The sequence below is a fragment of the Scyliorhinus canicula genome, chromosome 11 (assembly GCF_902713615.1).
Source record: "Scyliorhinus canicula chromosome 11, sScyCan1.1, whole genome shotgun sequence".
Lineage (NCBI taxonomy): Eukaryota > Metazoa > Chordata > Chondrichthyes > Carcharhiniformes > Scyliorhinidae > Scyliorhinus > Scyliorhinus canicula.
In genome coordinates this window covers 124,076,003-124,093,529 of record NC_052156.1, presented here as the reverse complement: position 1 = coordinate 124,093,529, position 17,527 = coordinate 124,076,003, and the positions used below count along the sequence as shown (strand labels likewise).

The window sequence follows — 17,527 nt, the reverse complement described above, 5'->3', positions numbered from 1 at the left end:
GAGAAATGTAGAGCGCAGTATTCCTTGCAGAACTCCATCGCTGCACTGTAGTGTCAAGGGGAAGGCAGAAAATGCCTCCTTTTTGCAGCACTAAGTTTAAAAGTCCAGTATGAATATTAATGAATGAGTGAATGGGCAGGTTGGGGGGAGAGAAGGAGGTAGGTGGGTGAGCTAAGTAGGTGCGATGGCAGGTGAGAGAGTTGGCAGGTGGGTATGAAGGCAAGTGGTTAGGATGGTAGGTAAGTAGGGTAGCAGGTGAGTGAGGTGGCAGGTGGATAGGTAGGTGAGTGGGTAGATGAGTCAGGGAGTAGTGAGCTTGGATGGGGAGGGGTAGTCAGGTTGGGAGTTAGTCAGGTCCAGTCAAGGGTGTAATCATGTGATGAAGGTAGATGGGTTGGGGCCAGGTGCGTGGGAGTAGTCAGGTCAGGTGGAAAGAGAGTTGGGTGGGTGAGTAGTCGGGTGAGCTCAGGGTGTAGTCAAGTTGTTAGGGTGGGGCAGTCAGATAGTGGAGGTGGGTGTCTGGGTTGTAACCTGGTCAGGTTGGTTTGGGGGTTAGTTGGTGGGTCAGTCAGGGGTTGAGAGGGGGTGTTGCGAAGTCAACGTCAGTGATTGGTGAGGTCAGCTCTGTGGTTACCCAGGAACTAGACTCGGGCCCTGATCTAGTGGCCTCGTTAGGCACGGGCTCAAATCCCATAATGGCTGCTAAATCTCCCGAGCGGCCAAAAATGGAACTTGCGCTGGTAATTATCATAATTAAAACTATTATTAAAGGGCTTGATGCATAATGTCCACCCCAACCCATCTCATGCACACCCCTGCCCTCACCCACCTCCACCCCCGCCCTGGCAGTGTTAAGCCACACCAGTGTGATTCACGGCTGGCTTTCAGAAACAAAAACTAGTCATGGTGCCCACGCTTGGGGCGCGGAGGAGCCTGAAGCCCCCCATGTGGGACATGCCTGGGCCATGGCAACCTGGTGGTCCCCTCAAGGGGACACTGGCATGGGGGTTAACCTCCTCCATGGGGAGGGGGTCCATATAGGAGTGTGAGGATGGAGGTATTCCCCTGAACCGCCAAAAGGATTAGTTAAGTGAGGTTTTAAGCTCTTTTAACTATGCAAGCCTGGGTCCTGCCCATTGTGGGTGAGTTCCAGATCGCGTGGTCTCGTTAGATCTGGTTAGATCTCGCAAGGCGCGACGACCATTGAGAGAGGCCTCTCCTGGGATCCACTGGCTGCACCCCATTCCGAATCTGGCGGGTCGCAGCCGGTAAATCGCACCCATGGACATTGTTAATGAATGTTTTAATATTGCAGTGGTTAAAGTTGCAGGAGGATCCTTACATAGGAGAATAGTTTCAATTTACGATCTACAAATCCACCTGATGTGATAAAAATGCATATCTCCATGTTTACTGTGCACAATTGAGTTTGTACCAACGACTGATTACCTTAGAGCTGGATGTTGTGCGCAATTGATGGCAGTAATGAGAAGAATAGACTGAGGATCAATGATGTGCGTGGGGGGGTGGGGGTGAATGGGGACGGTCAGCAGAAGGATGATTTTCACTCATAAGAATATCAGATTGTAGAATGCTTTAGAACATAGAACATAGAACAATACAGCACAGTACAGGCCCTTCAGCCCATGATGTTGCACAGACCATTTACCCTAATCTAAGATCAACCTAATCTACACCCCTTCAATTTACAATTTACTGCTGTCCATGTACCTGTCCAAGAGTCACTTTAATGTCCCTAATGACTCTGACTCCACTACCTCTGCTGGCAGTGCATTCCATGCACCCACCACTCTCTGTGTAAAGAACCTACCTCTGACATCTCCCCTATACCTTCCTCCAATCACCTTAAAATTATATCCCCTTGTGACAGCCATTTCCGCCCTGGGGAGTAGTTCCAAGCTGTCCATCTGTCCATGCCTCTCATCACCTTGTACACCTCTATCAAGTCACCTCTCTTCCTTCTTCGCTCCATTGAGAAAAGCCCTAGCAACCTCAACCTTTCTTCATAAGGCATGCCCTCCAGTCCAGGCAGCATCCTGGAAAATCTCCTCTGCACCCTCTCCAAAGCATCCACATTCTTCCGATAACGAGGCGACCAGAACTGGACACAATATTCCAAGTGTGATCTAAATTGGGTTTCATAAAGCTGCAGCAAAACCTTGCGGCTCTTAAACTCAATCCCCCTGTTAATGAAAGCCAACACACCATACGCCTTCCCATCCCTTTCAACCTGGGTGGCAACTTTGAGGGACCTATGTACTTGGAACCCAAGGCTCCTCTGTTCCTCCACAAGAATCCTGCCTTTAACCCTGTATTCAGCATTCAAATTCAACCTTCCAAAATGAATCACTTCACATTTATTTAGGTTGAACTCCATCTGCCACTTCTCAGCCCAGCTCTACATCCTGTCAATGTCCTGTTGCAACCTGCAAACTGCCCTCAACGTTATCTACAACTCCACCAACCTTCATGTCATCGGCAAAATTATTAACCCACCCTTCCACTTCGTCATCCAAGTCATTTATAAAAACCACGAAGAGCAGAGGTCCCAGAAAAGATCCCTGCGGGACTCCACTGGTCACCGACCTCCAAGCAGAATACTTTCCATCCACTACCACTCGCTGTCTTCTTTCAGCCTGCCAATTCTGTATCCAGACAGCCAGATTTCCCTGTATCCCAAGACCTCTAACTTTCTGAACGAGCCTACCATGGGAAACCTTATCAAATGCCTTACTGAAATCCATACACACTACATCCACTGTTGACCTTCATCAATGTGTCCCGTCACATCCTCAAAGAATTCAATGAGGCTTGTGAGGCATGACCTGCCCCTCACAAAGCCATGCTGATTATCTTTAATCAAACTATGTTTTTCTAAATAATCATAAATCCTATCTCTCAGAATCCTTTCCAACATTTTGCTCACCACAGACGTAAGACTGGCGGGTCTGTAATTCCCTTTCCCTATTCCCTTTCTGAAACAGGGGAACAACATTCGCCTCCCTCCAATCATCCAGTACTACTCCAGTGGAGAGTGAGGACGCAAAGATTATCGCCAACAGCGCAGCAATCTCCTCCCTCGCTTCGTGTATTAACCTTGGGTACATCCCATCAGGCCCAGGGGACTTATCTATCCTGATGCTTTTCAAAATTTCCAGCACATCCTTCTTAATATCAACCTGTTCAAGTCTATTAACCTGGTTCACACTGTTCTCATGAGCAACATGGTCCCTCTCTCTAGTGAATACTGAAGCAAAATATTCATTTAGGGCCTCCCCCATCTCCCCCACAGGTGTCCTTGATAAGTATGTACCTGTCAGGCAGGGAGGAAGTGGTCGAGCGAGGGAACCGTGGTTTACTAAAGTAGTTGAATCACTTGTCAAGAGGAAGAAGGAGGCTTATGTAAAGATGAGATGTGAAGCTTCAGTTAGGGCGCTTGAGAGTTACAAGTTAGCCAGGAAGGACCTAAAGAGAGAGCTAAGAAGAGTCGGTAGGGGACATGAGAAGTCCTTGGCAGGTAAGATCAAGGAAAACCCTAAAGCTTTCTATAGGTATGTCAGGAACAAAAGAATGACTAGGGTAAGTGTAGGCCCAGTCAAGGATAGTAGTGGGAAGTTGTGCGTGGAGTCCGAGGAGATAGGAGAGGCGCTAAATGAATATTTTTCGTCAGTATTCACACAGGAAAAAGACAATGTTGACGAGGAGAATACTGAGATACGGGCTACTAGGTTAGATGGGATTGAGGTTCATAAGGAGGAGGTGTTAGCAATTCTGGAAAGTGTCAGAATGCAGGAATAGTGCCAGAAGACTGGAGGATAGCAAATGTTGTCCCCTTGTTCAAGAAGGGGAGTAGAGACAACCCCGGTAACTACAGACCAGTGAGCCTTACTTCTGTTGTGGGCTTGGAAAGGATTATAATCTTGGAAAGGATTATAAGAGATAGGATTTATAATCATCTAGAAAGGAATAATTTGATTAGGGATAGTCAACACAGTATTGTAACGGGTAGGTCATGCCTCACAAACCTTATTGAGTTCTTTGAGAAGGTGACCAAACAGGTGGACGAGGGAAAAGCAGTTGATGTGGTGTATATAGATTTCAGTAAAGCGTTTGATAAGGTTCCCCATGGTAGGCTATTGCAGAAAATACAGAGGCATGGGATTGAGGGTGATTTAGCGGTTTGGATCAGAAATTGACTAGCTGTAAGAAGACAAAGGGTGGTGGTTGATGGGAAATGTTCAGCCTGGAGTTTAGTTACTAGTGGTGTACCACAAGGATCTGTGTTGGGGCCTGTTATTTGTTATTTTTATAAATAACCTGGAGGAGGGCGTAGAAGGATGGGTGAGTAAATTTGTGGATGACACTAAAGTCGATGGAGTTGTGGACAGTGCAGAAGGATGTTGCAGGTTACAGAGCGACATAGATAAGCTGCAGAGCTGGGCTGAGAAGTGGCAAATGAAGTTTAATGCAGAAAAGTGTGCGGTGATTCATTTTGGAAGGAGTAACAGGAATACAGAGTACTGGGCTAATGGTAAGATTCTTGGTAGTGTAGATGAGCAGAGAGATCTCGGTGTCCATGTACATAGATCTCTGAAAGTTGCCACCCAGGTTGATAGGGTTGTTAAGAAGACGAACGGTGTGTTAGCTTTTATTGGTAAAGGGACTGAGTTTCGGAGCCATGAGGTCATGTTTCAGCTGTACAAAACTCTAGTGCGACCGCATTTGGAGTATTGCGTGCAGTTCAGGTCGCCACATTATAGGAAGGATGTGGAAGCATTGGAAAGGGTGCAGAGGAGATTTACCAGGATGTTGTCTGGTATAGAGGGAAAAATCTTTTGAGGAAAGGCTGAGGGACTTGAGGCAGTTTTCGTTAGAGAGAAGGTTAAAGGTGGCTTAATAGAGGCATACAAGATGATCAGAGGATTAGATAGGGTGGACAGTGAGAGCCTTTTTCCTCGGATGGTGATGGCTAGCACGAGGGGACATAGCTTTAAATTGAGGAGATATAGATATAGGACAGACGTCAGAGATAGGTTCTTTACTCAAAGAGTAGTAGGGGTGGGGAATGCCCTCCCTGCAACAGTAGTGGACTCGCCAACATTAAGGGCATTTAAATGGTCATTGGATAAACATATATATGGATGATAATGGAATAGTGTAGATGGGTTTAGATTGGTTTCACAGGGCGGCGCAACATCGAGGGCCGAAGGGCCTGTACTGCGCTGTAATGTTCTATTGTCTATTGTCCTCAGACTCTCAGCGCAAGTTCCCTCCACTCTCCCCGATAGGCCCTACTCTCACACTGATCATCCTCTTATTTTTCACATAAGTGTAGAACGCCTTGGGGTTTTCCCTAATCCTTCCCGCCAGGACTTTTTCATGCCCCCTTCGAGCTCTCCTAAGTCCATTTTTTGAGTTCCTTCCTGGCTACCTTGTAACCCTCTAGAGCCATGACAGACCCTTGCTTCCTCAACCTTATGTAAGCTTCCTTCTTCCTCTTGACTAGAAGCTCCACTTCTCTTGTCATCCAAGGCTCCTTCACCTTACCATTCTTTCCTTGTCTCAGTGGGACAAAACTATCCAGCACTCGCAGCAAGTGCTCCTTAAACAACCCCCACATTACTGTTGTGCATTTCCCCAAGAACAATTGTTCCCACTTTGTACTCCTCAGCTTCTGTCCAATAGCAGTATAATGTCCCCTCCCCCAATTAAATACCTTCCCATACTGTCTGTTCCTATCCCTCTCCATGGCTATGGTAAAGGTCAAGGAGTTGTGGTCAGTCACCGAAATGCTCTCACACCAAGACATCTGACACCTGGCATCGTTCGTTGCCAAGCACCAAGTCCAATATGGCCTCCACCCAAGTCGGCCTATCTACATTTTGTGTCAGGAATCCTGACAAAATCTGCTCCATCCAAACTATTTGCAGTAAGGAGGTTCCAGTCAATAATAGGGAAGTTGAAGTCACCCATGACAACAATTCTGTTACTTCTGCACCTTTCCAAGATCTGCCGCCCAATCTGTTCCTCCATCTCTCTGCTGCTATTGGGGGGGTCTATAGGAAACTTCCAATCAAGTGACTGCTCCTTTCTTGTTTCTGACTTCCACCCATACTGACTCAGTAGACAAATCCTCATCGACTACCTCCTTTTCTGCAGGTGTGATGCTCTCCCCAATTAACAGTGCCACCCCTCCTCCTCTTTTTCCTCCCTCCCTATTCTTCTTAAAACATCTAAACCCTGGAACATCTAACAACCATTCCTGCCCCTGTGAAATACATGTCTCCATAATGGCCACAACATCATAGTTCCAAGTACTGATCCATGTTCTAAGTTCATCTCCCTTATTCCTGACACTCCTTGCATTGAAATAGACACACTTTAACACATTCCACTGAGTGCAACTTTGCTCTATCAACTGTCTATCCTTCCTCATAGATTCGCTGCATACTATTTCTGCCTGTTCAACAGCTACCCTAACCTCTGATCCATAACTCTGAGTCCCATCCCCCTGCCAAACTAGTTTAAACCCTCCCAAAGAGCTCTAGAAAACCAACCACCCAGGATATTGGTGCCCCTCCAGTTTAGGTGCAATCCGTCCTTCATGTACATGTCCCACCTTCCCCAGGTATCCCAATGATTCACATATCTTAAGCCTTGCCTCCTGCACCATCCCTGTAGCCACATGTTCAGCTGCAGTCACTCTCTGTTCCTTGCCTCACTTCCACGTGGCACCGGTAGCAATCCTGAGATCACTACTCTGCTGTCCTGCTCTTTAGCTTCCAACCTTACTCCCTAAAATCACTTTTTAGATCCTCATCCCTTTTCTTAGCTATGTCGTTGGTGCCTATGTGCACCACGACTTCTGGTTGCTCCCCCTGCCCCTTACGAATCCTGTAACTCGATCCGAGACGTCCCTGGCACCCGGGAGGCAACATTCAAGGAGTCTAGTTCGCGACCACAACATTTCCTATCCATTCCCCTAACTATTGAGTCGCCTATCACTTTGTTTTTCTATTCTCCCCCCTTCCCTTCTGAGCCACAGAGCCAGGCTCAGTGCCAGAGACCTGGCTGCTAGGTAGTTCAACCCCTCCAGCATCCAAAATGGCATACTTGTTTGAAGGGGAACGGCCACGAGGGATCCCTGCACTGTCTTCCCGTTCCTTTTCCTTCCTCTGACTGTAACTCAGCCACTCTTGTCCTGCACCTTGGGTGTGGCTACCTTCCTGTAACTCCTCTCTAGCACCCCCTCTGCCTCCCAGATGATCCAACGTTCATTCAGCTCCAGCTCCAGTTCCCTAACACGATCACTGAGGAGCTGTTGTTGGGTGCACTTCCTGCAGGTGTAGTCAGTGGGGACACCGGTGGTGTCCCTTACCACCCACATCCTACAGGAGGAGCATGCAACTGCCCTAGCCTCCATCCCCTCTGATATGAATTCCCAAAGAGATTTAAAAGGAAAAGAAAAAAAAAGATTAAACACCTGTTAGACCGTTAAAAATATATATATATACTGCTGCTATTCTCTCAAGTGAACCCTCTAAAATTGATGATGCTGCTAAATGATACAAAGATAGCTTGCTGCCCCAACAAACAAAAAAAAATAATTCTTACCTTACAGAATGTAGCTGCCCTATGAACCAACTGGAACTCCGCCCTCCGACTCTGCTCCCAGTCAGCTGCACTCTCTGAAAACTCCCAGCTCCCTTTACTCTCTTTGAGGAAATGAAATGAAAGGAGCACCTTGCTCCCTCCTCACATAACTCCGTCAGTCACCAAACTCTCATTTTAATACTCTAATGCAACCCAATAGGCACTCCAAGTGCTTTATCCCACCTGACCATATAAGTAATTCGAAAGACACTTGAATAAGTATTTGAAAAGGAAGAATATTATAACTCAAATCTTCCAGTCTTCAGATTGTCAGAAACTGCACTAACAAGCCAAGATGTGTGTGTCGGATCTTCACAGAATGTCTCATGCTCTGACCTCTGTGGGAATTGCCAGGATGTTTTAAATTCTGATGAGCAATTCTCTGGCTCTCTGGGACCATCTGCAAATTGCTCTGTCTCTAAGTTAGAGTCAGAGACTTTGGACCATTCTCTGGTACTTAGCTGGATAGATATCCAATTATTGTTAAGCATATTAAAACCTAGGGTAAAATTGCACAGTGTTGGATCAGATGAGAAAATCTTACCTTTCAGTCCCAACCTGTGGCCTCAATAATTTCAGCTCAGGATTAATAGCACGTTCACTTTTCCTCCTGTTCAAAGTAGCAGATGCAAAACACTTGGAAGGATCTACATCCACTGCTGGAATAACGACCATCGAACCCTAAAGAACATATTTCAAACATGATTAAATATATGTCTGTCTTGCTTTGATAAAATACTGTCATGCATTTGAATCCATTTTGTAACGTAATTCACTCAAAGTGCTTTACTTTGAACTACTGCCGACAGATTCCCAAAGTGCATCTCTTCCAAGGGAAGCCAATTATGAAACTACAGAGACTCACTAAAATTTGTTTCTTGTAAAATCTGCTAAACTCAAACTTCCTGGCAGCTGGTATTAGTGAGCTGATGTGTTGGGCAGGCTGGGTCGATGTGGACTGCACTTGATGCAGTGTGGCGAGGGACAGACCTCCAACACTTGATAAGACGCAACACGATTTTATTTAACTTCGTAACTATTATACATGTTCAACTGTGGGTTGACACTATGCTAACTTGACTGGAGGCCTGGTACTATCCTAACCAGACTTACTAGCTACCACATGGTGTTTGCACTGGCTAGCTCACGAACTCTGACTATCTCAGAGGCTGGGTCCCGAGGGCGGGAAACCTAGTGCCCTCTGGCTTTATAGTGGTAGTGTCCTGTCTGGTGATTGGCTGCTCTGTTCTGTGTGCTTACTGGTCATCCTGTGTGTCAATTACTACCTGTCTGCACTCCATTATATACATAGATGTATATTATGACATCTCCCCCCTTTTGTTTTTTGTGTTTAGATAATAAATATTAAGGTGCGTGTGCTGTGGATGTGTATATGTGCGTGACTGTATAGAGAATGTGCTAAAATGAACTTATATACATAGGAAGGTGTCGCTAGTGCAGATATAGGGCAGATGAAACGGTAAATACGATATTTACAGAGGTCAAAACGATGAGGTAACAAAATAGTGCAAAAGTTCAGTCTACAAGTTTAGTCTTTGTGGCGGGCGCCGAATTCTGGTTGATCGCCTCAAGGGTGGATCAGGGGCCGCCTGCACATGGAGAGGCGGGACCGGCGCCAATGCGGTGGTCGCAGGGGTCGGCACGATTGCTGGTAGATCGGTGGCCTCATGGTATGGCATGTCCGGAGGAAGCATTGTGTGTGGCGGGGCATCACGGTCAGGTGGCGGGTGTGGAACTCTGCGCAGCGCCCGTCTGTTGCGTCGTAGGAAGGAACCATCAGCCATGCGGACAAGGAACGACCTCGGGCCCACTTGCTTAACCACCACACCTGCGGCTGACCAGGCGCCGTCAGGCAACTGTACACGAACATGACCAGTTGGGACCAGCTCGAGGAGATCCGTGGCATGAGCGTCGTATGCCGATTTCTGTTGGGCCTGAGACTGCTGCATCTTTTGTATGACCGTGAGGTGGTCAGGGTCTGGAACATGGATGGCTGGAACCGTGGTTCACAGAGTGCGATTCATGAGCATCTGCGCTGGAGACAACCCAGTGGACAGCGGAGTTGCCCTGTATGCCAGCAGCGCCAGGTGAAAGTCGGAGCCTGAGTCTGCAGCCTTGCATAGTAATCTCTTGCCGATATGGACCCCTTTTTCGGCCTTCCCATTTGACTGCGGGAATTGGGGCTGGAGGTTACGTGATGGAAGTTGTATGGCCATGCAAAATCAGACCATTCATGGCTGTAAAAACAGGGACCGTTGTCACTCATCACTGTGAGCGGTATCCCATGCCTGGCAAACGTTTCTTTGCATGCTTTAATCACCGCGTTCGACGTGAGGTCGGACAGTTCCACCTGTAGCCAGCTGAGATGGCCACTAACGAACACAAAATGGAAGACTGCAAAGAGTGCAGGGAAAACAGACATGTTAAAGAGCAAACAGCTTGCAGAGCAATTATGTATTGGGACAACTGCAGAAACCGGTTTCTGACTGCTGCAGAGACCAGGCAGCACTGTGAAAGAGAAGTCGTTAGCATACTAATGAGGTGATACCGGGCAAGTCCCAGATACAATGGACACAAATTAAGTATCAATCGATACATTCTATTGGAGACCAGACCCAGTGACGCCAGAGAAGCCCAGGACAATAAGTCCTAAGAACCGCCCCAGCAACCAAAGAACGGCCCTATGATTGGGGGGTTCAAAACATATCAATTGGGAAGAGGCCCAATCGATCCCAAGCAGGTAAGGGAGTCCGCCCAAAGTGGCGCGGACCCCCCTGGGACCTATAAAAGAAAGGTCCCACACATGGTTCAGTCTCCTGTCTCCGGCTCCAGCCTCCTGTCTTCTACACCAGCCATTGAGCAGAAGCCACCAAACCGTAAGTGCCTAAACGACGACCGCTACCTGAAACCGGCATTACTGACACCCTTGCCAACTGATAACGATTCGAAGCCTGCAGACCAGAACAGAACAAAGGCCTTGTTCCCTGACCTCCCAGTTCCTTCTTAGCTAAGTATTAGTTGTTTAGTGGTAGAAGTAAGTTTAATCTTTAGCGTGTGCATGAGTGTTATTATAATTGTGTTATAATAAACTCTAATTGTTTTGGACTTACTAATTGGTGTACAGCTTTATTGCTTTGAACTTCACCTTGAAACCTGTGGCGGTGTCTTTACGGCACCTGGCGACTCCAGAGCTTAGAACGAGAAACAGAACCAAGTGAGTGTTAAGCACACTCACTCAGAACGACCAACATTTAGTGGCGACATCCAGACGGGACTCGATTAGAAGTGGCCCCCCCACTCCGAGAGAACCCAGAAGGAGTTCAAATCAATAACGATAATTCGGAAGTGTGTTTTGTGCCTGCGTAACTAACAGGGTTGTACGGTTAACCTGAGAGATTTTTATTGCGACAAACTGTCGGGAGTTTTATAATCGGAACATAGCAAAAGCCTTACCCGTATTTAAAAGCATTACCTGATCATCCCCTGTTCCAAATTAAAGACAGAAAGAGGAAATGGCCATGCAGGCAATGGAACGCCTCATGAACCCAGAGCAGTTCGTGGTCGCAGCGACCAGCAGTAGCAGAGTAGGCCAGTGTCCTGTATGGGAGCTGGAACTCCGAAATTATCTCAAAGGGAAAGGATGGCCCCTTTGGAATGAGTTTTGTGTGAATGAGGAGACAGGTCCCGGGAGTATAGGACATACTTAGTGGGAAAACCTCTCTCAAATTCATAAAAAGAATCTAAGTAAAGCACGCAAGCCGATGGCAATTGTGTCCTGTTTGGCACAATTGCGAGGCACAGAGGAGGTCGTTCGGACGCTCCGAGCAGAGTTAGAGGAGAGAGACAGAATGAGTAAAGTGGATGTCAGGGACATCGAAAGGGAAAACCTCGAGCTAAGAGGAAAGCTGGCAGAGAAGGATAGAGAGATGGATGATGCCAAGAGGGCACATCAGTCGTGTCTAGCCCATCTGAGCAGTTCCCAGACCCAATACGAAAAAGCCTATCAAGATGTGCAGCGTGCAGTCCTGATACGAGAAGAGTCAGAAAAGCAGGTAGAGGTATTGCAGAGGCAATGCTCTGACCTAAAAGCAGCTTTAAGAGCACTCCATGCTGCCACCACTGAGCAAAGGTAAAGCACAGTGGACCACGCAAAGTGTAGGAAGCAGATTGCAGAGCTGCAATCGTTGCTTTCAGTACAGAATGGGTTCCAAAGCACCTTTGGAACACAGTTAGATGAGGAGAATGCCCCAGATTGGCAAGAATTGAGCGAGACAGCGCAGCGCTATGTTCAGGGAACATGTGCACCAGCAGCGCAACAGAAGAGGAAAGCACCCCAACCCCCCACAGATCAGATAGCACCCGCACCTATGAACCCAGTCACTACCCAAAGAAAGGCAACCACAGACGGCGCACCCGACATCACCTACACCACCCCCTTAACTGTAACGCAACTCAGGGACGCGTGTGAGAAAATCACCCCGTTTCTCCCCACCGCAGACCCCTACCAATTTTTCGCGAAAGTGAAACAGCAGGCTACCATGTACGGCCTGGATGAAAGAGAGCAAGTGAAGCTCACAGATTTGAGTTTAGACCCATCGGTAGTTGCAGCCCTCCCCGACCCACAGAACGTTGGAGGAGGCACACTAGAGGAGATGCATACATCCATTTTAGACGCGATAGGGTACAATAGAGGAGACCCAGTCGAAGGCCTAAATAAATGTAGGCAAAAGAGGACAGAGCATCCCACAGCATTCGCAGGAAGGCTGTGGATCCATTTCACTGCCGATTTTGGCAAATTAGACCTCGCACATTTAAACCGAGACAATATGGTTAAATGGACCCGCACCATAATCTCCCATGCCACAGATGCAGGACAGAATGTTTGTAGTAGTTATGACCCCTCAGAAGAGGCCCATAATGAGAAATGGGTTCTGAAAAGATTGTCCCGCGCTTGGGAACAATCTGTCCAGGGCAAAGTTAAAGTAAAGACCCCAGAGGAAGCTCAGGCTGCAGCAGATATTCAGGCAGTGAGAGCGCACCAAAACCCAGCATGGGTAAACGAGGGAAAGAACAGCCCCCCACAGAAGTCGCAGGAATGCTACAACTGCGGACATTTAGGACATTTTGCAAAAGAATGCAATGCCCCACAGAGATCTCAGAGAGGCCAGCAGACAGGCACTCTGAATAGGAACAAACCTAAGCCTATCCACAGTATAGGGACGCAGTCAGGACAGACGGTGTTCGGGCTCCCCCACTTGGGTCTGTGACACCCTCTGGGACCAATCCGGAAGGCCGGTAGTCACAGCAAAGGTTAGAGGGAAGCCCATAGAATTACTTTGGGACACAGGAGGGTCCAGCACAACAATTAATTCCACCATTACAGCACAGGCAGACACGTGGCCGACCACATCCACAATTACACTCAGCGGATTTACAGGTCACTCGCAGCAGGGACACATTACAGCCCCTGTATCAATTCAGCTAGGGAACATCTCCACCAGACACCCTATTGTTTTAGTTAATCTACCCCGCACAGCAGAACACATACTGGGTATTGATTTCATGAATGCCCACAGCCTGTCGTTCGATCCAGTAAATCAGTGTGTCTGGAGAATGGCAAAATCGGACAGAGCACCCGCAACTTTAAGGGCATTTAAGTGGTCACTGGATAGACATATGGATGAAAATGGAATAGTGTAGGTCAGATAGGCTTCAGATGGTTTCACAGGTCGGTGCAACATCGAGGGCCGAAGGGCCCGTACTGCGCTGTAGTGTTCTATGTTCTATGTTCTAACTCTCACAGTAGGAGAGTACGCAAATAGGATTAGCGCAGTAGGAGACTATTGTTTCGACCTGACCACGCTTAGCACGGACAGACAAGTTAGGGCAGTTTTGAACCGACACAGGACAGCATTTGCCAGTCACCGGCACGACTGCGGCAGAATGACTAGACAAGTTCAAGTTACTGGACCTGACCCGAGACCAGAAACAGTACCGATTTCCCCTAGAAGCAGAGGGAGAAATTGGAAAGGTAATAGACAGCTTATTGGAGCAAGGGGTACTTAGGACAGTAGCCTCGACCAATAATGCACCTATTTGGCCAGTGAGGAAGCCCGACGGATCATGGCATCTGACCATTGATTATCGGGAACTCAACAAAGTAACCCCAGCAGTAGCCCCCACGGTAGCAACAAGTCCCGAGACCATGCTCAAGCAGGGACTCCACTCCAAATATTTCACGGTATTGGACATTAGCAATGGCTTCTGGTCAATCCCATTGGCAAAGGCGTGCCAGTACAAATTTGCCTTCACATTTAAAGGACAGCAGTATACGTGGACATGCCTCCCACAAGGATTCCACAATTCCCCCTCCATTTTCCACCGACAGCTGGCAAATGGATTAGTCAAATTTTCCCGACCCGAATGTTTGGTACAGTATGTGGATGACCTATTACTGCAGACAGACACCAAGGCAGAGCACATCACGCTTCTGGCCGAGCTCCTGGAACTTCTGAACTCAATCGGATGTAACGTTAACCCCAGAAAGGCCCAAATATTAGAGAACCAAATGATGTATTTGGGTACAGTCATCACATACGGCAAACGCGAGATCGAGTTCAAAAGAATTGAATCGATTGTCAAATTGCTCCTTCCCCAGAATGTTTCAGCCCTCTGGTCGTTTTTAGGACTGGTTGGGTACTGTCAAAACCATATCGATGGTTTTGCGACAAAGGCAGCCCCACTCTCAGACCTCCTTAAGAAAGGAGCCCCTTGGGAATGGCTTCCGCAGCATACAGAGGCTGTGGAAGAATTTAAAAAGGCCCTTAGCGCAGCACCCGCGCTACAAGTTCCAGACCAACTCTCCACCTATGCAATAGAGGTAGCTAGCACAGATCTGACCCTCTCGGCCGTGCTCCTTCAGGAACGGCACGAGCAGCTACGACCAGTGGCTTATGCCTCACGACTTTTAGACCCCGTAGAGCAAGGATTTTCAGCTTGCGAGAGGCACCTACTAGCAGTTTTTTGCGCAGTTCGGTACTTCTCGTAATTTACCGGACTCAATCCCATCACCATTTTGACCAAGCACACCCCCACACAGTTACTTTTAGACGGTCGACTGAAGAACGGTTCAGTGAGCCAGATAAGAGCAGCTAGGTGGACGTTACTGTTACAAGGACGGGACATAACAGTTAAACGGACCAGGACACACACATTTTTAGCAGACAACCTCCAGTATCCAGGACAACCCCATGAATGTGAGATTGTAGCACCCCTACACAGCACAGGACCCTTCATTGCAAAGACGCCCCCAGGAAGATAGGGAATTCAAGCCAGAGCCCCCAGCACACAGACGCGTGTGCCCCACTGAAAATATATGTGGACGGTTCATCCACAGTTTTAGATGGAGAACGCATCACTGGATGCGGAATCTATGTGGAGGATGCGCAGGGTCGCGCACTAGAGGAAATTTCTTTCAAATTACCAGGTCACTTAGGCGCGCAGGCAGCAGAGCTCGCGGCCATTGCATACATAGTGGACCACCCAGATTCATTTCCCAGCCCAGCAGACATATATTCGGACAGCTTATATGTCTGTAACAGCCTGACCGATTTTCTACCCCTGTGGAGGACAAGAGGTTTTGTCTCCGCAGACGAGAAGCCCCTTCCATAAGCCCCATTACTCCACCATATCCTAGAGAAGGCAAAGGATAGGACGTATGGCATAGTTAAAGTTAGGAGTCACCATAGGTCATCCCCCCCTGGAAATGTAAAAGCGGATGCACTGGCAAAAGCAGGTTCCAGGCGAGGTCACCTTTGGACACCCCCAGCTAGTGCACCAGCTAGCGCCTCTGTGAGTGCAGTTCAGGTCTCACAGACAGACATCAAAGATTTAATACAGGCACAGAAACAGGACGGAAATCTCCGGGAGATTTTTAAAGGAAACGTTGTAGCACAGTATGATAGATTTAAACACGCTTTGACCACACATGAGGGTGTGATCATTAAAGAAAAACTGTATGTGGTTCCTGAACAAGATAGGAATCAAATGATTGCCTTATTCCATGACAGTCATGGACACCAAGGGATCGACCCGACCACAAGACACCTTAGACAACTCTGTTGGTGGCCCAACTTACGAAAAGATGTAACACACTACATAGAGAATTGTCTAATTTGCACACAGAATAACCCGGAGAGGTATTCAAAGAAGGCACAACTCAGCCACACTCGCCCCGTTAATGGCCCCTGGACAAACCTCCAGATCGATTTTATAGGACCATTGCCCCCTTGCAGGAATGGCTATAAATATGTTCTGGTGGTCATAGATACCTTTACCAAATGGATAGAGGCCTTCCCTTCACGCACCAACACAGCTAAGACAGCTGCAAAGATCCTGACCCACCACATCCTTACGAGATGGGGTCTCCCCAGAAGTATAGAGTCAGATCAGGGATCTCACTTTACAGGACGGGTCATGAAGAACGTCCTGACCATATTCGGCATAAAACAGAATTTCCACATTGCGTATCACCCCCAGTCAAGCGGGATAGTGGAACGCATGAATCGGACCCTAAAATCGACCCTTAGGAAGATGATACAGGAGAACAATTCGACTTGGGATTCAGTGCTCCCATTCGCACTAATGTTCATCCGAAATACAGTTTCATCATCTACAGGTTTCACCCCACACACACTCATGACCGGACGCCCTATGAAAGGATCCAGAATTCCTTTTAGGACTGGACATGACTAGCCCAGAAGTGACGGCCCTCACACATGAGAAGGCAGTCAAAGATTTAGTTGAAACTGTGAGGTCTGCACAGTTAGCAGCCGCAGTAACATTGGGCAAACGACGAAAACAGAGCACGGCCTGTTTTAACAAGAATGTACACCCCACGGAATTTCACGTTGGGCAACAGGTTATGTTATCTGTTTACAACCCCAGCACGTTTTTGGCTCCTACATTTTCCGGCCCGTATTCAATTTCGGACAAAATCAGCCCCTCAGTTTCTAGAATAAAATACCCCAACGGTAAGACTGCGTGGTTTCATATTAACCAACTGAAGGCTTATGGAACACACCATGTCCTACTAGACGCAACAGAACATCTCGCCCCGCCCACAAGAGACACATTTCCACCCTCCCCCTCACAGACCAGTTCCTCATCGGACTCGCCCTCGACTCCGCCCACTGACTCCAGACCACGCCCCGGAACGCCCACAAGCTGCCACAGCAGAGACAGTGACTGTGACAATGAGGACAGCCACAGCACTCCACCCTACAGCCCCCACTTCAGCGACTACGACCCCAACTCCAGTGACCCCCATGGAGGTCACCTACATTAAATATCCAAACCCACACCCACCACCCAACACTGACGACCCCGACAATGCTCCGTCAATTTTAGACCCTACGATTTGGCACAGGGACAATTCTTGGCGATTTGTCCGCAACGACGAGAGTGACCCCCGGTCACATAATGCAAAGATTGCATGCCTGATCCATACGAGGGTATGGGATCCGGGAGAAGAGGAAGACTTGATGTCTGACTCCCGACACGGCAACCCCTTTGCGACCCTTTTCGCAGAGAATGAGGAGAAGTGAGGTGACCAGATGATGTAAAAGAGGAACCGCTTGAGGGAAGCGATGTCCTTTCTGATGGAACCTGCACGTATGTTTTGTTTGTTTGTTTGTTAAATGTTTGGTTTGTGTGTTAAATGTTTGTTCGCAGATTGGCCACTCCCTTTTCAGCTGAAAAGCTTGTGACCACCTCACATGCACGTTAGTTTGTCCCCAGAAACTTCTGAGAACTTCACTCAATTAAAATGTCC

The 17,527-nt window shown here is 47.9% G+C and overlaps 1 protein-coding gene and 1 long non-coding RNA gene across 3 annotated transcripts in view; one reads left to right on the top strand and one right to left on the bottom strand.

Moving 5' to 3' along the window:
* ccdc87 (coiled-coil domain containing 87) overlaps positions 1 to 17,527 on the bottom strand; it is a 174,548-nt gene that overhangs the window by 69,788 nt on the left and 87,233 nt on the right. For both annotated transcript variants that reach the window (XM_038811295.1, XM_038811294.1), the window contains exon 12: positions 8,219 to 8,355. In XM_038811295.1, the coding sequence (XP_038667223.1) occupies positions 8,219 to 8,355 (137 nt within the window). The remainder of the gene's footprint in view (positions 1 to 8,218; positions 8,356 to 17,527) is intronic.
* Positions 1 to 17,527, top strand: part of LOC119973353 — a 90,970-nt gene that overhangs the window by 47,381 nt on the left and 26,062 nt on the right. The window lies entirely within an intron of this gene.